Below are 24,146 nucleotides of genomic sequence, written 5' to 3' on the forward strand. Positions count from 1 at the left end.
TATAACGAAAATATAAATAAGAAAAAAGTTGATTCAAGGATATAAACGTCCTTTAAAAATATAATTAAAAAAAGATTGTCTTTTTATATATTTATATATTTTATTAGAGTGAATCAAAAGTTCGTGCATTTATTGCATTAAAACTTTACTTTGAAATTGCATAATGGATTATTTTTTGAAAAAATTTATTTCAGAAATATTAACCCATTACCTGCTAAATTTTTCTTTTTTTTTTGACATTTTTGGCCGGATAAGTTATATATATATGTATAAAAGGTGTGCCTAGTGGTGTACGTAAAATTCCCAAATCCCCAAATGAATATAGCAGCTAATGGAGATTAATTAAAAAAAAAAACCCTGCAGGTGAACTTTTGGTTCACCCTAATATCGAAATAAATAAAAAGGGGAAGTAGAAAGTATAGCCGATAAGCGAAATTTGGAGAGGGATCGTAAGCGCGATTAAAAGAAAAATAAGAATAAGAGAAGAATAAGAAAAGGAAGAAGAAAAAGAAGAAAAAGAAAAAGAAGAAGGAAAAGAAGTGTGACAGTGGAAAATGAAAAGTAAGTTTTGAAGAGCGCTTGCGCCCATCCTCTAATGGAAAGGTCGGTCGGTTCTCTCGGTCGTTGTCGGTGATCCTTCGTCGGCCCCCGTCCACCCCCGCAGCCACCCACACTGGCACCGTTCGGGTTTTTAGCCGGTGTTCAGGCGGTGTCGCCCACTTCGGGCTCAGTGAGCCGGTGTATGAGCGCCGCGACGCCTACCAACAGACTAGGTTTAATTTGTCGACGTTGTCAACGTCGTCGTCGTCGTCGTCGTCGTCGTCGTCGTCGTCGTCGTCGTCAACGTCGTTGTCATTGTCGTTGTCATTGTCGTCGTTTTTCGTCGTCGACGGCGTCGTCGGCGTCCTCGTCATCCTCCTCTTCATCGTCTTTGTCGTCGTCGTCCTCGTTGTTGCTGTTCCCATCATCATCATAATCATCATAATCATCATCATCATCATCATCATCATCATCATCATCATCGTCGTCGTAGTTGTCGTTGTCGTTGTCGTTGTCGTTGTCCTCGTTCTTCCTTCATTTTCATTGTCATCTTTCTCCATAACACGTCTTACACTACCGTGCAATACCTATCCTTTTCTTTTCTCATCTTTCCATCGTTGGACAAGGAACACTACTTGTCATCATCATCATCATAATCATCATCATCGTCATGGTTCTCCATCACGTTAACATTTTTTATTGCTCTATCTCAAAGTTTCGATTGTTATCCTGAACGCCGTTGTCTCTTTTTCGTTCACGAGACCATCAACAACCGCCATTCAACAATATCATCCACCACTTGGCAACTAACCACTACGATGATCATCGTCATGTCAACTTGAATCTTTGCACATCATCATCATCATCATCGTCATCGTTGTCATCGTCGTCGTCTTCGTCGTCTGCCGATCACAAAAACACGAACATCGAGACAGGTATAAACAATATGATCATTTTATTGAGTGTTACGCGAGATACCGACGAGGATTTTTACCTGATAGGGTGAGCTACAGAGGGAAAATATACACATTTACGTGCATGCGTGTCGCGTTATAGATACAGAGAAAGAGAGAGAGAGAGAGAGAGAGGGAGTAGGGGGAAAAGATTGATGGAAAGAGTGGGAGAGAGAATATTACAATCCTTCTGATTCATCTCTCTTTCTCTCTTTCTCTCTCTCTTCTATACTTACATTTCTCTTTCATTTCCCCATTGGCACACACACACAAATCCCTCTCTACACTGTCACCCCCCTGTTTCAATGTTTTTTCTTTTACTCTTCGATAATCACCCTTCCCCTACACCTACTCCCACCCCCACCCCCTATTAACGTCCCTCTTTTCTTCAGCTGATGGATGACGATCGGTTCTCGACATGTGCTTCGTCTCTCATCGTATTCTTGTTATGTTTAGAGTTGGAAATACTTAGGATTAAATGGTATTTATCTATATATTTTTTTAAAGTATTATAATTAGATGCAGGCGTGCTGATTGATCCTTTAAATGTCACGAGAGAGAGAGAGAGAGAGAGGGGTGTACTTAAACATAAACCTAAAGTTTTTTTTTTAAATGTATTTTTAATATCTACGTTTGCAAAGAATTAGAATGAAATATTTCGTAGAAATGATATGTTAATTGATGATTAATGATTTTTAAAAAATGAATCGAAGTTGAGATTAACGGTTTCGTTCGTTGCACTATATTAAGAAATTGAATTTCATTCAGCGTGAATGTATTTATGTTAAAAGCATTAATTTTACTCGATCGCGTGACTCCTCACACGTATTTTTTTTCATTTGATAGAAAATATGATAAATGAAATGGATATTAACAAAGTGGAGAATATAGGGGTGATAATATGATTTTTTTTTTTTTTGTAAGGTATATACGATAATAGGATTTTTCTTCGATAACAGAAAATTATCGAGAGAAATGTTATCCACTTTATTTAAAATAATATTCTGTATAATTAATTTCGGCATTAATTTAATAATCAATTCGATAATTTTAAAACGTTAAAGAAGATAATCGACAATTCAATTGGAAAATCGAATAATTTGTATTAATTCGCTAATTAATTTAATTGTCTATCATTTTTGAAGTTACTATTTTGTTGTTGTTGTTGTTGTTGTTGATTCGTTAGTAAAAAGAGTATTCAATTTTGTGATTCGTTTCCCGCGTTTTGCGAGTCTAATCGACTAGTAATTTTTCATTTTTTGTTCTTACTTCTCGTACGGATTCTGTTTTCGGGAAATATCGATCGGCCAGTTAAATTGGACGAGAACGTGCTCGAAGACAAAGAGAATAAGAGTACCTGTTGATTCTGAGATATAATTCATTGACGTGCAAAGCTTATATCATGATTCATAAACACGTCAGTTATATTCCCCGATTCATTTTTCTTTTTTTTCTTTTTGCCTTCATATAATCCCTTTCAAAAAGTTACAGAATTTTTTCTCTTGTAACTCGTTACAAACTTACACGGTCCTTCTTCTACAAAAAAAATTCATTGACCGTTTGTTAATGTCACACAAAGAAAGGGCAAATAAATGTCAACTTATAATATTACGTGTCCCGATTTTATCGGTGAGAAATTTCTCAAACGTAATTCATCGCGAAACGGGTTGTCAAATATTTAATAGATAAAAATCAACTTTTTCTATTAATCCGATAAGAAAATCATTTTCAATTAGATTCTCGGACGTTGATTTTTCAAGCTGACTAAGTTTTTCCTCTTCCCATCGGAAGATAATTTTGATCAGATAGAAAAATGAAGGAATACAATTTATTAATAAAATATTTATGTTTTTTTTTTTCTAAGATTTTCCTTTCGATATTCGTCAGATAAAGAAATGATAATACGATTATAAAATGTACACGCACACGACACGCACATGCACACGCACACCAACACCACATTACCATACATATTATATATTATATTCATTTGAAATGCATTGTCACGAATAATTGAACATACACGTCTATACCAATGTAATCAAAGATAGTTGTTTAGGTGCATAGAAATCTGAACTCGTGGGAATTCGATGGTTAGATGATTCGAATATATAATACGTGCATGTTTCGCATACCAACGAGCCTCGATTATTTGTTCGATCAATGAAACAACATATTCATTGACATCTTTTTTGTTGTTGGTGTCAACGAACGACGATTACAATTCCCTCCCCACCCCCGCCTCCACCCCCTCTCCCCATCGATGGTGCGTCGATTCGTCGCGATTAATTATTATTGTTTTTTTGTTTTCTTTTCTTCTGTCCGAAGGTGCGTTCGAAATTTTTCTCGCAGATCGATCATCCTCCAATCAATCGGAACACTTGGTGGTTAAATCAATATTATTATTTTCCTAAAGTTTAAATGAAAATGTGGGGGAAAAAAAAACAACTAACGAATAAAATGAAGTGCGCGATTTGAGAGACTGAACTGTTAAAATTATTGATATTCATTCGAATTGATATGATCAACGCGTATGTTTCTAACGTTTACAACGTTTCAAACTTGGACAATGTTCAGCTGGAAGAGAACATACTACGATACGTGTCGATATCAAAGATATTCGTTTGATGATGATGATGATGATGATGATGATTTTATGAACCTGCCGTCGATATCTTCATTTTTTATCCCATAAACGGAAACTACCGAGTAAATCTTCCGAATTACGACGAGTACTTCGAAATAAACGGTGAGTATTATTCATTTTATTTATTATCCTTTAACAACGTACAGTTCTTTACGATCTAATCAAAACATTGTATTTTTACACACACACACACATAGAATTAATATTATTTTAATATTTAAACAAAAATAATCTCTCTCTCTCTCTTTCTCATATATAAATCTATCTATTCGTTTGATTTCTTTTCAAAGATTTTACATTAAAAAAGAAGAAAACTGAGAGTAAGCCTATGATACCTAAATTGAATGATAATCTCGCGTGCATCAATAAACAGAAACAGAGCAACTATGTTTATATTTGGCAGCGAGGGAACACGAATCAAACGGTATTCAATAATCACCTTGGTGATTAAATCTGTTCCCAGTATCCTTTGACTCTTGCTTGCTTGTATCAATCTTCCCGTTTACGTCATAACGAATAATGAAATTCGACGAGTCATGGTTCGTTCAGTTACACGATATATTCGTCTTGACGTCAAAGAGAATTTGCCGTCATTAAGTCAGCAGCCACACTACTACACGCAATGTGTATATGTATATATATATATGTGTGTTTTATGCGCTCATCCCATTCGAATTTTCTACCTTGGCAAAACCCGACAGCAGCTTTGTAGGCTCTCACGAGTAAACATTATTTAAGTTTACTCACCAATTCCTGGAATTTCTAATTATTCTATTCGTTCGTGTTCTGCTAGAAGTTTGTTGTGATCGATACAAAAAGAAATCAATTTTTTTCTGTTATTAAATAAATTAATTAAAGATTTTTCTCTAAAAATTAATTACCTATTGTGAGATTAATTTATTCGTTACATTTGACAATTATTTTTCGAGCAATTCAATACTTTGTATTTTATATATCGATGATTTAGATGAATTTATAATCAATATATTATATATTCAATATTTAAATATTCGGATTACTTTTTTATACATTATTGGATTTTTGAATATCGTTCGGTTGATACAAATAAAATTTATCAAATAATTTATATATATATATATAAGTAATATAGGAATTCGTGTTACCGTGAAAAAATGTTGGACAAAATCCAAACACGTGCGCCATTGGCAATTCCCATTCTCGCGAATGTTTGTGGTTTTAATATTTCACTTAAATATATTTGCTCATGTGTTTCTCTATATCGCATAGGGGTGCATACGTACGTGCATATATATTTTTCCTATACATTCATGTAAATATATAGAAAAAGAAAAAAAAGAAAAGAATAAAAAAAAAAATCTTGCAAAACTTTTTATATCCAATATATAAAAGAAACGTTGTTTGTGCAATCCTCCTTGATGTCTTTTGTCCCGGTTAACCAAAATTATCGACCAACTTGAAAACTTCTCCATGTTTAAAATCTTTTTTCGTATTTCCTGGTTTTGAAAGGTTGCACCAGATGGTCCCTTCGTTTAATACTCACGCCTGATGCAGTTTTATCAACAATGTCATATATTCTTTCCATTTCTATTCTTTCCATTTCTATTCTTTCCGATTTCTCTCCGACGATTGCTGATCGGCAAAACTGACCAAGAAACAATAAAACTTGCACATATTTTTTCCTCTCGGACATTGTACGATTGTTCGTGCAGACTGGAAGACAAAATATAAAAAATAAAAAACATAACTACTTATACTACGATACGTGAATGCATGAGTAGATTTTCGAAACTACTATTATACACATAAATGCCAACTTACATATACACATACACGCACGCCTATGCAATAAACAATTAACATTTCGAAATTGTATCTTTTTCTTTTTTTTTTTTAATAAATTTTGCTTAATCGTTCGCGTCTTATTATTTTCTATCAAGTAAGATAATCAACAAGAGTTTATAAGTATGTAATTAATGTTAGAACGATTTTCCATAATATTTCTTTATTACATTTTTTTACTGTATATTAATTATTTATTCGTAATTTAATTCGATTCTTTTGGATAAGTATATGTATAAAAATGACATTAAACAATCCATAAAAGTAAAAAAGATAAAAACTTCAGCGTGCTCCAATATTGAATTTATCTAATTACGGCATCCTTATAAAGTTAAATCCGATTTACCTGTTATTTTCTTTTTCTTGTTTTTTTTTTTTCAGTTATTTTCTTATTGTTACGAAAAGAGTAATTTATAATATCATTTGTCTTATTCCTTATTTTAACGATTCTTCATTCGATTTCTCACATAAGAATATTCTTACAACGTAGATTAATTTCAATTGGATATCAGATAAAATCGGTATTCGTTTCTTCGTATTTTCTTTTTTTCTTTTTATCTCGAACGAATTCACCCCATACATAAATAAATAAATTAATTAAAGTGTTACTACACACGTTTATCAGTAACATTATTATTTTACAAAATATTATTGCGAAAGCTATAAGTTCGCGTATGTATATATAATTATAATAAACATAGTTGCGAATATATGAAACACGATCGCTCTAATTAACTAGATATAATCGTATTAATATATATACAAAATTAATTCAGAAAAAAATGAAATAATAGAAAAAGTTACGTTATACGTTCTAACGATCATCTGAATAGATAAGAGATTATAAATTATCTACACTACTGCTACGCGTTATCGAAACTAAAGACCGTAAAGACGGGAAGAAAAATAATTAAACCCTCTTGAGGATAAATAAACTATAATATGTCTTCGACTTCGTGAATTATGTTTCTTATTTTTTTTTAATTCATTACGAATACGATTACGGAAAAAAGAAATTCATTTCATTTTATAATATATAGGCTTCTTTTATAAAAATATATATACATATATATATTTAAATTTATAATATTTATTAAATAATTTATAAGGGTGAGGCTAACAACTTACCCTCGGTAAAAACAATAAAGAGCTCCTGGAAATAGCAATAAAAAAAAAAGCTTTTATAACAGGACGAAGTCCTAACAAAAAGAAGAAGAAGATGATTAAATAATTTATAAAATTTATTTAATAATATATATATAAAATATATGATATTTTTTTTCACTGAATAAATATCGTCACGTAACACACAGAAAAAACGTGTAGACGAACAAAAAAAGGTGACCTTTGAGGTTCGTCTCTGTGTAAATCTACGTCCACCTGCGACCCCCCGATGCGATAACTTCCGTCGCGACGTTTTTAACTTATTCAAACGAGGTCAGACATTCTTTTCAAACGTTTTACCAACTCAGTCAGACAGACAAAATCCCATATGGACTCTTTTCTTCAATTCACATATAGTCGAAGGTGTGTAATTAGCAAACCGTGGGCCCCAGGTATATATATATTGTCATATCCGAGGGTAAAATTATATTTTATTCGAGGAAAATTACTATAATAATAATTGTTAGAAGATAGGTTAAATCTGACAGATGTTAACTTATCATTTAATACGTCCCGTGCCGTATGTACCACCGGTGGTACACGTTAAAATTGATCTTCAGGCCACGTGTACCATCGGTGGTACACACGTATGATATTCTTATTGCAAAATTATAATGGCGTATTACGCGACGTCACGTATAAATAACCGAAAACATTTCGTTCAATTATTTTCAACGTTGTTGTACTTATCGAACTGTAAGTTTTCTTTTTTTTTTGTACACACAACGTACTTGGATGTACCCGTGGCTGATGTATTTAATTTCAACTACACAGACAAAACAGATTGATTGATAATGCGAATCGGTTAAGTTATACGGTTGAGAAAAAATTTAATCCTGTTTTGCCTGTCGTCAAAAAGAAAATGAGAAGAAAAAGAAACAGAAGAAGAAGAAGAAGAAGAAGAAGTAAGGAAAGATGCTTTTCTCATGAAAGCTTTTGACTGAGAGCCAAACGCACAATCTCATTCTTATACTTTTGCTAGCGAAAAAAGTAACGCTTTTTCCGATCAAAATGGCTATGTTACTTTCCCAAACTTTGACATCGATAGATGGATATAATATACCTAACTTGTCTTTATATTGTTTCTTTATAACTTTATTTCTATATAAGTTTTTATTCGTCGCGCTATTGTTACGTAACTGAAACTAATAATAATAATAATAATATATTTACTTCAGTGGGAAGTGAGTAGTTTCAATGCTTTTACATTTTACATTTCTCTTCCTTTTTTTTTTTCTTATTTTATTTGATGTTTTTCTCAACCTATCTTCAACTCTGGTCTTTTAATATAACACGTTTGAAGTGTGCATTCTATTATTTTAAAAGTAAAACAGTTCCGAGTATGTGTAAATATTCTGCTACACGTCCAGTTGCATTAATGACGCCTAATGGTATTATTATTATTATTATTATTATTATTATTATTATTATTATTATTATTATTATTATTATCTCTTCCAATTTACCGAGTTAACATTTTCATATGCAATTCATTTCACCCGTTTTATATTTTTACAAAAAGCATCGTCCGGAGAAATAACAATTTCTTATTACGTTCTGCTTTTATTATTCTACCGTGTTAAAAACAACTCTTTTATGAGAGATACAGAATTAACAACCAAAATATTATAAAAATTATCTAAATTAATACAGCAGTAGTGTTTGATCGTAGTAACGGGTAAGATGAAAGAAAAAATTTGATCAACTTCAACACTATTCTACTCGATCTAGGAAACTTTAAAATGGACAAAAAAAGATAACAAAATATTTAAAAAAATCAACATTATAATTTATCTCATACATATACACATCGATATTATTACGAATCAAACCGTCAAATAAATTTATCCAATTTAATCAAATTCATTGTCACAATTTTCGTATAATTCAACATGTACACCCGTTAGGATATTTTTTTGTAAGATTTTAAATCGACACTCGAAGACGAACTTTAACGTAGCTAATAAGAGAGTAGTATCTTTTTGCGTTTCTATTGGGTAAAGTAAGGTAAGGTAAGAAAAGAAGAAGAAGAAGAAAAATAAAAAAAAAGTTTCGATATCGTAAATCTTTCCTTCACTAACCGTAACAACGTGCTTCGAAATTACATTATTTCAAGCAGACAAACCGTGTAGTCTGGTGGAGTGCTCGTTAAAAACGACGAGCTTTCCTTCACGAAGCCTCATCGTTTCCGTTTGACGGGATACTCGTTAGAAAATATTTCCAACAAACGCACGTAGCCACTTACTATGACAATCGTTATCGATACTTGCTTAGAATATAAATCTTCAACTTTATTGTCTTTATTTCGACGTTCATTTATGCTTACTATTTTATATCAGAAGTATTATACTTACAATGTGAAATACAACATCTTTTTATATGTATATATGTGTGGTGTGCGTAAGTGTATGTCTATTTATGAATATTTAGATACGGTTACGTAACACCTATTAAAACTCGTATATATGAACGAAAACGTTAATGTAAAATTCGAGAAATTATGAGACAGTCAGCATAATTTCTGTTTAACACGTTATCCGAATTTTTGTTTCTCTTACAAAAGTAATATAAAAAAATGATTTATTTTCTAATTGACGAATCGTCAATAATGATTCAAATGGTATTGTCATTAATGAAATAAATATATCTTTGTGTGCAAAGGTTCTATTGATCGAAATTAATTGAAAATAATTATTCAACGATCTAATAATATACACACATATTTGAAAGTTTGACGTTTCGTATGAATGGTCGGTTCCTCGATCGATTGGGGGTGGTAGTTCATTGGTTTGAATCTCGTAAATATTCTCGAGAAAGAAAATCGTATATATATATATATATATATATATATATATAAAATAATCGATAGTTATATATTTCTTCGTTACAACATCCCATTACATTGTTCGTTTATCCAAAAAGTCCTATAAATAATAAGTAAAAATAATTAATAAATATAACCAGGAAAGAGAGAGTGTTTCTTTCTTCCGACAAGTTTTTTCGCACTAAATACCAGTTAATTAAACAGGAATATCTGGTAACGAGTATTTATTACTTGCGAGTTCACGAAATTGGGATAAACGTCACGATATACCTCGTGTTATACGTTGGACAGGAATTAATTTGAGAAAGGATTGAAATACGTGTACGCTCGTTAACGCAATCATTTTGCATTTGAGAGTTTACTCTCAGTTCAACTGAAAAAAAGTCATAAATTAAACAATAATAAAAATATATTAAAAATTATCTTCTATATATGTATATATATTTTATAATTAATATTCAAAAGTACAAAGTATACGAATAACTTTTATTTTCATTTAAATAACATCAATCGTTGTGAAATATTTCTTTAATACATATAATATCATTGATATTAAATAATAAAATATTATTTTTCATCTCGTTCCAAAATGTGAATATAATTATGTCGTTTGAATTTTTGTAAAATTCATTCGTAACTCGATCGATTGAATAATCTTTGACATTTCACATAATGATCTAATGATATATATATATATTAAAATTTACAATTAACACTTTGAGATCTTTTAAATTTGAAATTGTTTTTTCTTTTTTATATTTATATGTAAAAGTCTAATTATACGTAGAAAAATGATATCGAATTTCGTCGAAATATTATTAAAGTTACTTGTAATCGTTTTTATTGTAAATAAAAAAAAAAGAAAAAAAGAAAAAAAATTACAAACGACGAATGAATTATCAATATACTTACGGTGTGATTAGATTTTATTTTCTATAAAAAAACAAAAAGAAAAAAAAAGAATTCTATATAAAAAGGTGAGTGAGATTCGTCAGTGTGGTAGAGGGTCGGTGGTAGAAAGGTACCTTTGGATCCCAGGCAGCAAACTCTCTAATCGATACAGCTTCTCTCCACGTCCCGGTTCACGTTCTTCTTCTCTTTCCATTGGCGCTGATAACCCGAGTGATATGTGAGTGAATATGTCTTTCTTTCTTTTCTTTTTTTCTTTTTGGACAATTGCTAATTTCAACGAAACCAAACAGGACGTATTATGTGTCCGTAATATCATTAGAATATTATATCAAATGAATATATCTGACCCATATCCATCATTTCGTACAAATGCTAATGCTGATGCTAATGCTTATGCTGATACTGATGCTGATGCTGATGCTGATACTGTTATCCGTCGGGAAATGTTCTCCTGTCAATTAAAGAATTTTCTCTCGTCCAATTTCTATTTCAATTTAATTCCAAATTCTTCTTCTTTTTCTTCTTTTCTACAATTTTTTTCTCCCTCCTTCTCCTCACCTCACCTTCTCATTTTATTTTATTTTAATTTTTTATGATAGTACTATGTATTTTAATCCGGTATGTAAATGAAAATATGAATTTTATTCGTTCACGTGCATATATATATATACAATATGCATATAAATGTTTTTTGTGCAACTAGATTATACTGGCCGTGTGCTGACCAGATTAATTCGTTTGGAACGCAAATAAAAAAAAAGGGAATTCACGGTTGTTGAATTCGTTTGAAAAGCTAATGTCATTCCCATCGTCGTCGTCGTCGTCGTCGTCGTCGGTATAAAATAGAAATAGTACATAATATATAAACGTTTGTAAAAGTTTCTTTCTATATATTTGCATGTTACATTTATATACACGTTTCTATCGCCTTCTTTTGATCTATTACTATCGAACGATTTCCCTTTGATATACACGGTAACTCTTTATAATAATATTTACACATAAAATATAAATAGTACAGTAACGTTTGATAACTAAGATAATTTTCGTATACGAGAATAATCCCTATCGTGTTTTATCACGATTGTAACATAATATACGATAAAACATATATGTTTCCTCAATTATTATTATTATTATTATTATCATTTTCGAATAAACATAGGAACGAACGAATCTGACAAATTCAATTGAAATTCGACAATTAAATTGCCTTTTTCAATCGAAATTTAATCAAAACACGACGACACGACAGATGTCGGATTCTGAAACGGTAAATAAATATCATCTTTTATTGGGTTTATTTACATAATCAAAATTACGATAGCACTTCGAACAAGAAAGCAATCTCTTCCGTTCGATTGTTATTGCACACAACGTTTTTCAATAATAATTATTAACGAAATGGTTCAACAGGCAAGAACATTAAAGTACACGTAACGCATACGACGTGTATGCGTTACGATCAATGTACAGAATCCGGACACTGTATATATAGATTGGACAATGTATATTTTGAGCATGTTTTTCGTACGTTGTACGGTCAATCCATAAAGTACCCAGAGGGTTTAGGTCAATCTAGAATATATGTTTCAGTTGACTATGTTTAATGAACGATGAGGGGAAGGAGAGAGGGAGGGGAAAGATAAAATGATATTGAGTTCGTGTAAGTTAAACCAATCATGGAAATTTAATAATTTGTTAACAATATCTTTAACAAGTTTCGATTAATCTTTAAAATATTCTTCAGTAAATGTTTTTCCCCTTCAAGTTTTGTCAGAGTTGCGTCAGAATTTGTTTTTTTTTAGGGTTTTGTCAAGGTATGTATATACCTGTTGTTATTATTTATAGAACTATTTTGGATAAGTTTTGTAGCTTAGAGTTACTGTATTTTATCTATTGTTAAATATAACAATTTAGAATATTTACGAGCGGCATATTACATCAACTTGACTTATTATACACCAATATCGTTTCACCCTTCCTTTCTTTAACGCAAGAATATGACTATCTTGGTTTAAAGGGAAAGTGGAATAAATCTTTCGTAAAACCCTCCCATTCATAATTTATTATCAACTACAGAGTTTCTCCTTGATATTCAAATAAATCAGTGCGAGTTATTATCTTTCTTTTGTCCCTCCTTCCCTCTCCCTCTGCCTCATTTAAAAATACAAATCTGTATTAGTTTAAAGTATTCTGGGACAATATAGTATATACAAGATTTTAATATTAATTTTTTCGTTTAATTTTTTCATTTCCTTTTGTTGATATCTCATAAATTATATAATTAAAATGACATTTTATTGCGAAATGTATAATTATTAAATCATTTTTCGTGATACCTCAAAAAAGAATTAATATAAATGTGTGTCTAACGAAGTATCTACTTTAATTTGAATTTTAATTGCTACTCGTTTTTCGGTCATTTGGCCAATTCAATTACGAATCTCTTGGAAATATGTCGTCTTTGTACAAAAAATGAGCACCGTAACCGTTCATTAATTAACCATGATCGCTCTCTCTCACTCATTACTGTTTCTATATAAAGAACCTTTCTATTATTATCTTTCGATCAAATTTCCAAAATGATAATGACACACACACACACAGTCAGACACACATATTTTAAATTTAAAAAGTTGACGTTAATAAAACAAAAAAATATTGTTTCTACTCGATTAAAATAGCGAACAAAAAACATCTGCAAATTGATCTAACCAACAAACGTTACTATTCCGACTAATTTTCCTTTTTCTCTCGACTAGATTATCTACCGGTGGGGGGAGTGGGGGAGGAAATTTCTCGACACGTTTCTGGGAGATTCAGTAAATTTACTTTCGATCAACTTTTCTAATTAATTTTGACTTACAGTTTCATCGAAATAAGATATCATGAATGATCGCATTTGAGATTCCACGATCTTCGTCGAATCGATCTGCCAAGAAATGAAATCGAAATAAGGAAAAAGAAATTTGTTAAGGGGGATGAAAAATCGCATATTTTCAGATAGGAGAGATAATTTTTCTTTTTTTTTTACGATAAACGCTAGGCTACATAAATATGTATTATATTAACGAGGAGTAAGCATTTATTGGGGGCAACTCGTGACGTTAGTTTGGAACGAATCCAATAGAAAAAAATCGATAATACGCTTCGGAATGATTTTTAATGTTGTAAGCTCCCGATGATAATGATGATAATGATGATATTAATCCCCAAATGAATGATTAAGTTACGAAACGTATAATCATTTCTCATTATTGTAATATCCAAGAATGAATAATATCGAGACCGGTTCATCTAATAACTTGATTACCCCTACTAACATTTCATTTAAGCTCGAAAATCGGATTAATTGGCACGCTAATGGTCAACCGTTGAAAACGTAAGAGATAATAATGGCAACGTGTTTCGGTATTTAATATTCCAGTTTATAACAATAATTAATCTTAACGAAGAACCTAAACGATACGCCAATTAACAAGGAGGATTAGCAACTAATTGTAAATCAGATTTCAATTCGAACAGTCAAATCATTTGCACGTCTTCTTTTAAAATCCTTTTTGTAAACCCCTCCCCGCCCCCTACTCCTCTTCTTCCCCGTACGTTTATTATCATTAACGTGATATTTAACGACGATTATATTATGCCACATATACTCGTGTTCTATCAATCCATTATTCAAAAATCTCATTTTCACCCTACTCGAATTTATAATTCGCGTTTAATGTTCTGCACGCGCAAACCAAAAAAATTCCACTTTGTTCGATCCAACATAGTTTAATCGAGCGTTTAATTACAATTAATACTATTATTATTATTATTATTATTATTATTATTATTATTGAGCCTGGTTTTAACAATGACTATGAACGTTATTAATGTGGTCTCTCATCACCTTTTTATTTTATCTTTTAAAATAAATTACGTGGATGTGTGTTAGATTTTATTGATGTTAACCCTTTTCCCAAATTTTTATCTATCTCTTATTTCTTTCTGAACACACCAGAGTACGACCATGAATTTTTTATCATTGTGTATTCTATCGATCTTATTATGCAAATAAAATAAATATTTATATGAGTGTGTGTGTGAGAATTGCAAAATACTGATTTATCCCATCATTTGTTGATTCACCTTAGATTTACGATAGATAATATTATAACATATTACTATTCGATTCAAATTATTTTAAATTAAATATTAACATTTAAAATTTTATTCCAGTTCGAAAGATAATTTAATAAAAACCGACATTAACGTTTATAAAATCGATTAAACAAACGTCTTCGTTGTAACCTGCTATTCATACTTTATCGGTGTTTATCTTCCTTTCATAAATTTAAACGTCGAAGCTTAAAGTAAATCGGTTAAATTATTCGCAAATGGTGGGAAGGGATCAAGGGAGGGGAGGGTGGGTTTAAACAACGTCGATTCGATAATTTCAAGTTAAAAATCGATGCGAATTATTGGGGTTGAACGAATATGAATATTTCTTCCAAACAAGAATTATTATCATTTTTATCGATCTCGTGCATTATATGCACAAATTATCATTCGAACGATTGGAAAAACAAAGAAGGGAAGATATGAGTGGTGGTAGTGGAAGGGGGAACGTGAGAGAGATGGGGAGGGGGGAGGGGGAAACGCGGAAATATATATTTATATCAGAAATGCAAACTAAATTGTTGTTGAACTTTGGCTTGATAGTGGGGTGGGGGAGGAGAAGAGGGAAAAGATTATTAATTTTATCGGACTCTTTGAATAATATTATTATTATTATTATTATTATTATTATCGATTTACGTATGACGTAGTTTATTAAAACAATAGATATACGTTGAGAACATTTCAATTTATAAATAAAGTAAATATATGTTTATATGTATGTGTGTGTGTATATATATACATACATAAATATATATATATATATTCTTATGTAATATCAAGAACAAGAGTAACAATAGTCTATTCATCCTTCTACGCTCTCCATTTTGTAAAAGACAATGGCGGCTTATGGTTACCTTCGACCGCTGCCAGTCTGATGTCTTTCAAACGAAGCGAAACACCCTAACCATGTTTTTTCTTTTTTTCTCGTTTCCTTTTTTTTTAAACACGACATCAAAAAATTGAAAATCAAACTCATTAAGAAAAAGTAGAGAAGGAGAAAGAAAAAATGAGAAGATTTTTCATATTTTTTTTTTTTTAAGATTGTCAAGACGAATATTTGATAATCGAAAGATTAGGGGGATCATTGTTGTTGTTTTATTATTTAGAAAAAAAAGTTTCGCTAGAAAATACATCGTAAATCGCTTTACAAAAATGTAATTCGTTCGTGATGAACGCACGACGAAAAAGAAATAATCGAATTTAATTTTGATTTTTTTTCTTTTTTTTTTTAATAAAAAAAATCCGTTTCTTCTCGTTTAATTGTCGAATGAAATTAATAACACCGATCGAGAACCATTTTCAAATTGTTCATAATAAACGATATGACGATAACGACGTTTGATATTTTCTCATCCTTCGATTTGTCAAACCTCGCGTTTAAAATTTCTCTCAGCTAATTTTTTTCAACATTTTTTTTCATCTTTCTCTTTTTTTTTTTAAACGTTTCTTCTCGTTTTTTACGATGATAGATTTACCTCGATGTTTCCTGAAACATATTCGTTCGGTAACCCTAACGACAAAATATAACCGTACCGATCGCTACCGTTCAGTAAAATGATATTTTTCGAGCAAAAACATCAACATGATTTTTCCACTCGAACGGACCAAACAGTCTACGAAGATGTCACCGGTTTGTTGATCTCCAATTTCGTCCATTTTGTGAAACGATTAACATAAACCACTAACATCGGTCCTTCTTTTTATTATTATTATTTTTAATAGTCATAGTTTTATTTATTCGTTGAATTAATTACTTGATTATGCGATTCACCGATAAATTTGTCATTATAGTATATTAATCAATTAACAAAATCACTCATATATTATTAAATATCGAATATAAAAAATATATTCAAAATGATAATTTATTATTTTTTTAATAAATGCAAAAAATACGAACGAAGTTTAGTAGTTTTTTTTGATATTACTCTTCTGGAAAATATTAAAATTTTGTCAAAAATTTTATTCATAAGAGATTTTTGAAAACTTGCCAAAAAGAATAAAGGATCCTTCCTTTGCATTGTTAAGGAACCAACGGGGGAGAAATTCCTTTCTTTAAGAGTGACGAACCGTAATAATAGTATAGTACAATCTTCGTGTCAGTTTTGAAGAACTTTTTCATTCTCAGAGCCACGAACGTGGCGTCATGTTTCTCACGAAGTCTCGGTTCGGTGGCTTCTTACACTTCTCTGCCTTTAAGCTCTCTCTTTACGCTCTAGAGAAACCATTTTTTACTCTCTCTCTCTCTCACTTTCTCTCTCTTTCTCTTTCTCTCTTTTTGTATTTTTTCTTTTTTTTTCCTTTTTCTATAACCAGTTCTCGTAAAATCTTCCACGTGATGTTTCATGAAATCGAATTACCCGACACCCGGTACCCTACGAAATATTTCTTGCCACCTTTATACCAAACGTGAATGCCCCCCGCCCCGCCCGCCCCCTCCCATTTTCTCTACCTAACATCTTGTCAATTTTTAACCCCCCCCATTTTTCAATTCCTCCTCAATCGATTTTTCATTTCATTATCTTTTTGATACTTCTTATATTCTTATCGTTTTTAATTTGAAAATGTATGATATGACTTACGAGAAAATATATGATATGATTTACGAGATACGATATTTGCAAATCAAATTTATTATTTATAATGTTATTAGGGTGAAAACGAAAAGTTCGTGAGTTATTTGAAAATAAATATTTCACTTGCGTGTGAAGTAATATTTTTTTGACATGAAAAAGTTGCCCTAGGATGAAACGACAAACAAAAACTAATGAAAATTTTTATTCATCCTTAAATATAATAATATTATATTTAATATATTATTAATAATATATATCATATGTATTATAATATTATATTAAAATATAATATTTATATATATTATTGTATATACAATTTAAATTAGTTTTTAAATATTGATATTTATAGAATGAGACAATTTTTAATCGATCTAAATACGCGTGCGCGTGTGTGCGTAAGTGTATACGTATATGTCATATATTATAAAAATAAAGCTTAACATTTTCTCCATTTTGCCAAGGTTATAAAATGTAAGTGAGTTTGTTTGTTCTTCGGAGGGAAAAAAAAATTACAACGGGAAGTAAAGATGACATTGATGTAGCTTCCGTTGCAAAGTGCATAATCATATGATATTTTCAGATATCCGTGTGAAAAGGAAAGAAAAGAAAAAAAAAGAAAAAAAGGATAACGATATCGCAGAAAAGACACACGGCCAGCAGCACACTTATGGTTGTCCTACCCAACATCGATCCCACGAAATATGATATCATTGAGATATAAAAATGCAACCACACATTCTTGTATTTTATCGTATATCCTTAAACGATTGGATGCAATGTAATACAATATAATAGATTTTTATATCGAATCAAAATAAAAATAAAAGAGTATTCTTTTCCAAAGGAATGGTTTCCATTCGTTTCTCAAACAAAATAGAAAAAAAAAAGTACAAGCTTAACATAGAATAGAACACATTTTGATCAAATTCACTTGTAATTTTTATATAATATAATATATATATAAAATATCTAATTATTTTATTTGTGAATTCATTTCACTTATTTCTCATTAAGATTAATATTATATAATTGATTCTTTTATTTTATTCGTTAATTTGAAATTAATTTGAAATTAATTTCAAAAATTAAATATGATTCAATAAATTAAATATAATGAATAAATTAAAACATATTACACGTATATTTAAAATTTAATTTTAATTACAATTTTAATTAATATATTATAATTAATTCATTCTCACATATTTTATTTGTTTTTATATATTTAAATTAAATATAACTAATTAACGTTCTTTCTTCCTATCTAACAATATTAAGGAATTATTCTTTTCCTTTGTTTTGTTTGTTTTTTTTTCTTAGAATTATCTCATCATTGATATTTTTGCTAAAACTTTTTCGCGATCTCGTATGAATTACGGAGTCGAGTATATGAACGCCTCGCGAACGAGTGGTTTCGATCAATAACAGACTCATCGACTACGTCCTTGTCACTCGTAATCTTCATAAGCTTAATAGTCCAAGCGTTTAATAATCTCATAATATCGCAGATCACTTCGTTCCCCTTTTCTTGACAATTTCTCTACGAATTATGACATTTTCTAAAACTGTTACGTATAAACAACAAACCCAAATAACGCGTAAAGAATAATTATCCACAATATCGAATTAATCATTTATATATAATTTCACACAATAGTATCTATATTTGATTTCAAACAGTTTAACGTTTAAAAATGAACATTATCAAAATACTTCGTTCGAACATTAGAATGTATTTTTTCTTTTATAATTCTAAACGAATTCGTGAATTTACTTCTAATATATTTCCAACGTAATTACTATAATTTTTATAAAAATATAAAAGTTATTAATACGATTAACAATTTGGTAGAAGATTTTGATAAAATTAATGTAAAATTTGATTTTCTCTGTAGCCTTTATTTTCTTTTGTTTCTTTTTTGTTAATCAAAAAAGGCTAATGTTACTTAACTTTCTATTAGTTTCAGAATGAACGTGACAACGGCAGCCCACGGTGTTGCGAGTACTCTTGCCGAGTTGGTAGGCCTCGAGAATCCTGTAAGAATGGATAAAACTAGTGGTGGTATCATGGATGAAGATCTTGGTGTCTCACCAGTTACTTTATCACCAGCATGGTCCAGAGTTGCTAGGCTTCTTTTATTGGCTTCTCTTGCGGTTGGTGGAAGTGTCGGGAACGTTTTCATGATATCGGCAATTGTTGTCGAAGAACAATTGAAAAAACGAGGTAAATATTATCCTCCCTTTCTCTTTACAAAATAATATTAATAATAATAATAATAAGAAGAAGAAATCTGACCAAAAAAAAACAAATCTAGGTCTTGACATTTTTAAAGTATTCGCATTCATTTGCATATTATTTGTAATTAATATATTTATTTGTTCTTTCTCTCGTCAAAATTAAACTAAAAAAGGATTGATAAATTGCATGCAACGATAATAAATCAATCGATCGAAAAATAAGCAAATCTTCAAAAAAAACTATGCATATTTTTCATACGTAATTTATAAAACTGACCTCTCCCGCCCCTTTTTTTTGTTTAAAAACATTATTCCATCAATTTAACATACAAGAACGTATAAAAAAAAGCATCGAAGGAACTGATCCCCCTTCTCGACAAAAATATCGATAACCGAAAGAAGAAAAGGTAATTGAAGAGGTTTCGAAACGAACATTTTAATGGGAACTCATAAATAGACCTTGTTTTCTTCAAAACCAGGTTAACATCTTGAATTTGCTTCGAGAATTCGATTAAAGTAAAACGTTATTGTGTGTGTGTGTATTTTTTTTTTTTCTAATACACTTAACAATCGAACAAGTTTTTTCAAGTTTATCAGCCATACACAATGTTTTTTATCCGACACCATAAATAATATTTATTTTTAAAACGAAATACAATAAATCTAATTTAAAAAAAATTCGAATAATTCAATAATTTCCATTGTACAAATTCAATAAAAGTTCATAATCGTGTTATAGTTATCTCATATTTAAATAAAATTAATATATTATAATCTATCCGGGGTAACAAAAGGAAAATAACGTTTATTAATAAATACTTTCTGTATCGTTTCTTTATCCCGACGAAAAAATAGAAAAAAAAAAAGAAAAAAAACACAAAGAACGTCGAGTAGTTTTCTTTTTTTTTTCATTTTCCTTTAACGCGATCGTTCGAAGCAGAATTTATTACCCCTCTGGGTAGTAAAGAACGAGATGGCAAATTTGCTTATAAGAGAGAGAGAGATATAACTAAACACGTTCCAATTTTCGCTTTTAAAGTAAACGAGAAGAATTTCCTCGTTATATATTCCTTTGTTCTATATATTTTTCTTTCTCCTTTAAAAATTAAACCACCTTTCTTCCACCCCCACTCCCACTACCTACCCCCTACTCCGAATCCTTACCATCCTTCGTTAGTTCCTTTCGTTTATACCTTCGCTAGTCGGCGTTCTCTATCAAACGATTCCACTCAATTATCAAACTTATTAAACCTACAAAGAATCTAGGAAACTGCGTACGAACGTAATACCACCACCACTACTAACACCACTACCACCACCATCACTGATTATCTATCTGCGCAGGATAAAGGAAATGCGATCGTTTTACACTTCGTTGTATCTTCCACGTGGATAATCTCGTTAAAGGAATGTGAAATTCGTTTCTACTTCAAAGCCGATAGTACACCGTAGAAGTTATATTATCATCGGCATTATTCTACAAACACACACGTATTATTATTATTATTAACGGGAAAAGAGAATAGAAAATGAAAAACAAGAATCGTTTAAGAACAAACAAAAGAATCGATACCTGTATTATTGATCGAGGAATAATAAATGAATAACAGGATTAACATAATTATAAGATAAATTATATAAATTCTTTTTTTTTTAGAATTTTAGAATATTAATAACGGAATTAATAAAATCAATTAAAAATAGGAACCGTTTAAGAAAGGAAAAAAAAATCGATATCTCATTGATCGAGGAAAAATAAATGAAAAAGGGTCTCGACTGTAACAAATTTAATCGTAATTAATTATAATCAATGCACGAATTATATTTTTAAAATGATTGTCCTAAAATTGTTTGACATTTTGAAAAGCTTATGAAATATTGAAAAAAACTAAGCCACCCACCCACTCATCCACTCCTCTAGTAATAATTTCGAAGAATTCGCTTTCGTGGTTTTTTTTTATACAAATATTTATTTCCATTCAATGATTTCATTAGTTTTAAATTTAGTAATCAATCCGTAACGCAAAGCAAATGAATTTTTATTGTTAATTGCATATTTCAGGAAACGCGTTTTTAGTGAACGTTGCTTTAGCGGACTTATTGGTGACTGGTTTTGTAATACCGGCATCTGTAATAGTGATCTTGGCAGGACACGAAGAATCTTTAACAATCTGCCGTGTTGAATGGACTGTCCAATCGATTTGCTTTCTGGTCACCGTGTTAACTTTGACCACGATAGCTGCCGAGAATTACGCTCGTCTTTGTTTACCCCCCGAAAGGTAAGCATTGATAAAAATCATCTAACAAAATCCAAATCCCATCAACTTGATCGATACCAATGCATATATATAAATTTATATGTGTGTGTGTGTGTGTGTATTAAATTACTTTTTTTTTTCATCGTACAATAAACCTCACTTTCTTTTTTATTTTTCGATTATTCAATCCTTCAAATTCGTTCGTTAAATTTTCGTAAAATCACTTCTTTTTTTTTACCCAAAGAAAAATTATAAAACAAGATTTATAATATATCAAATATGGGGAATAGAGAAATTAAATTAAACGGAACAAAGATATTTTTGATTCGCGTCGTGATTTTAAAATCACAAGGGACTCCCTACTCGTATTCAATAAAAAGGTTTGAAATATTATATTCTAAAAACAAAAGGGATCGCGTTACCATAGAGATACGTATAAAGAAGCGTATAGCAACGAAAAAAAAAAAGAAGAAAAGAAAGGAAGCATTCCATTATAAGCATCAACCCTAGTAGAATGAGAATCAACGTGGGAGGTCGTAATATTCCTGTAATTTTCACTCATTGGAAAACCACCGACAATCGACGATGGATTTTTTAAATTATGCCTTCATTTTTCCCCCTCTTATTATGTATATATATATATATATATATATACGATCACGAAAAATTAATTTACAATTTATTAAATTATATAGAATTATAATCAAGTATATATTGTTATTTATATTTATATCCCCCTAAATTTACTAAATAATTTATAATTTTATCTTATTATCTTTTATATATTATCTTCTTATATATTATAATATATATTACATATTATCTACATATATGTTATATGTATTATATATATTAAATATTATACATGTAGGTACATATATTGTATATATATTTATATATATACAATATATTATATATATATAAAATTATATGTTATATATAAATAATTAATCAATTTGAAATAAATATAAGTTATGAATATTTACTACCGGGTTCCGCAGGTACAACATTTTAACAACGAGCCGAGTGACAGGCACATTGATCGGCATTTGGGTAATCGCGGTGATAGCTGTGAGCCTTCAATCATATATAGAAGACGGACCAGACTTTTGTTTAAGAAAATTTGACGGTATTACGATGAAACAATTAATCGGTGTAACGATATTAGTAGGTTTACCAGCAGTAACTACTACATTACTTTATGCGATATTAATATTGTGCGTTAGACGAGCAACAAGGGGATCCTACAAACCACCGATTACATTTTCATGGGATTACGAATTAACTAAAGCAAATATCTACAGTTGTCTGATGTTTATAATATTTTGGTTACCCTTTGGCACGGCCGTATGCATGAATTCATTTCGACCAATGAGCGCGCACGTTTTATACGGCCTAGCTTGGTTAGCATTTTCCAAACCCTGTTTTAATAATTTATTATATTGCGTTGCCAATCGACATTTTCGTAGCGCATACGTTAAACTATTTCATTATTGTTGCTGCAAAACGACCGTGAACTTTTCTAGAAGAACGCGCGCCGACACTGGGAGAAATGCTAGCGACGTGCGTTTAAGGGTTCACATCATCCATTCTTATGCGAGTCCGGCTTCCTGTAGACCCACAGTCAACAGACCCAACGGACGTGAAGTCTACGAGCTCTAAAACGGCTTCTTATTAACGTTAGTTATTTCCTCCTCCTCCTCTTCCTACCATTTTACGTCCACTCCCTTCTTCTTCCCATAAAACTTTCCATATAAACATAAAATTACCCGTTGTAAAAGTTTGGCTACGTTTACTGCATTGATATTACTAAAATTACTTACACAACGCTTGCAACATCTGTGAGTATTATTTATCATATTTTAAATCACATTCCTTCCTTTTTTTTTTATTTTTCTTGTTTTCTATTTACCAAATGACTCTCTAATCGTCACCAAAATTCATCTGATTTTCTCCTCATATCGTAAATATTATTATAATAATCTTTCGTTGGAAAATTATACAAAATTATTTTTATGGTATTGTGCATTAGGTTTTATTTTT

General features: G+C 30.5%; 1 protein-coding gene across 7 annotated transcripts in view; it reads left to right on the forward strand.

The window, feature by feature from the left end:
• The first annotated feature begins 129 nt into the window (after positions 1-129).
• The window catches only part of LOC122520670 (histamine H2 receptor-like), a 24,881-nt gene continuing 864 nt past the window's right edge, over positions 130-24,146 (forward strand). The window contains exons 1-5 of one of the 7 annotated variants that reach the window (XM_043640865.1): positions 130-773; positions 3,846-4,242; positions 19,569-19,831; positions 21,908-22,124; positions 23,105-24,146. The exon at positions 23,105-24,146 is cut by the window's right edge and continues 864 nt beyond it. In XM_043640865.1, the coding sequence (XP_043496800.1) occupies positions 19,576-19,831; positions 21,908-22,124; positions 23,105-23,765 (1,134 nt within the window). In that variant the 5' untranslated portion in view covers positions 130-773; positions 3,846-4,242; positions 19,569-19,575 and the 3' untranslated portion in view covers positions 23,766-24,146. Of the gene's footprint in view, positions 774-1,386; positions 1,543-3,821; positions 4,243-19,568; positions 19,832-21,907; positions 22,125-23,104 lie in introns of those variants that run through there. The other 6 variants (XM_043640862.1, XM_043640866.1, XM_043640867.1 and 3 more) reach the window with 6 other exon arrangements.

Source organism: Polistes fuscatus, unplaced genomic scaffold (assembly GCF_010416935.1).
Source record: "Polistes fuscatus isolate 324 unplaced genomic scaffold, CU_Pfus_HIC Scaffold4, whole genome shotgun sequence".
NCBI lineage: Eukaryota > Metazoa > Arthropoda > Insecta > Hymenoptera > Vespidae > Polistes > Polistes fuscatus.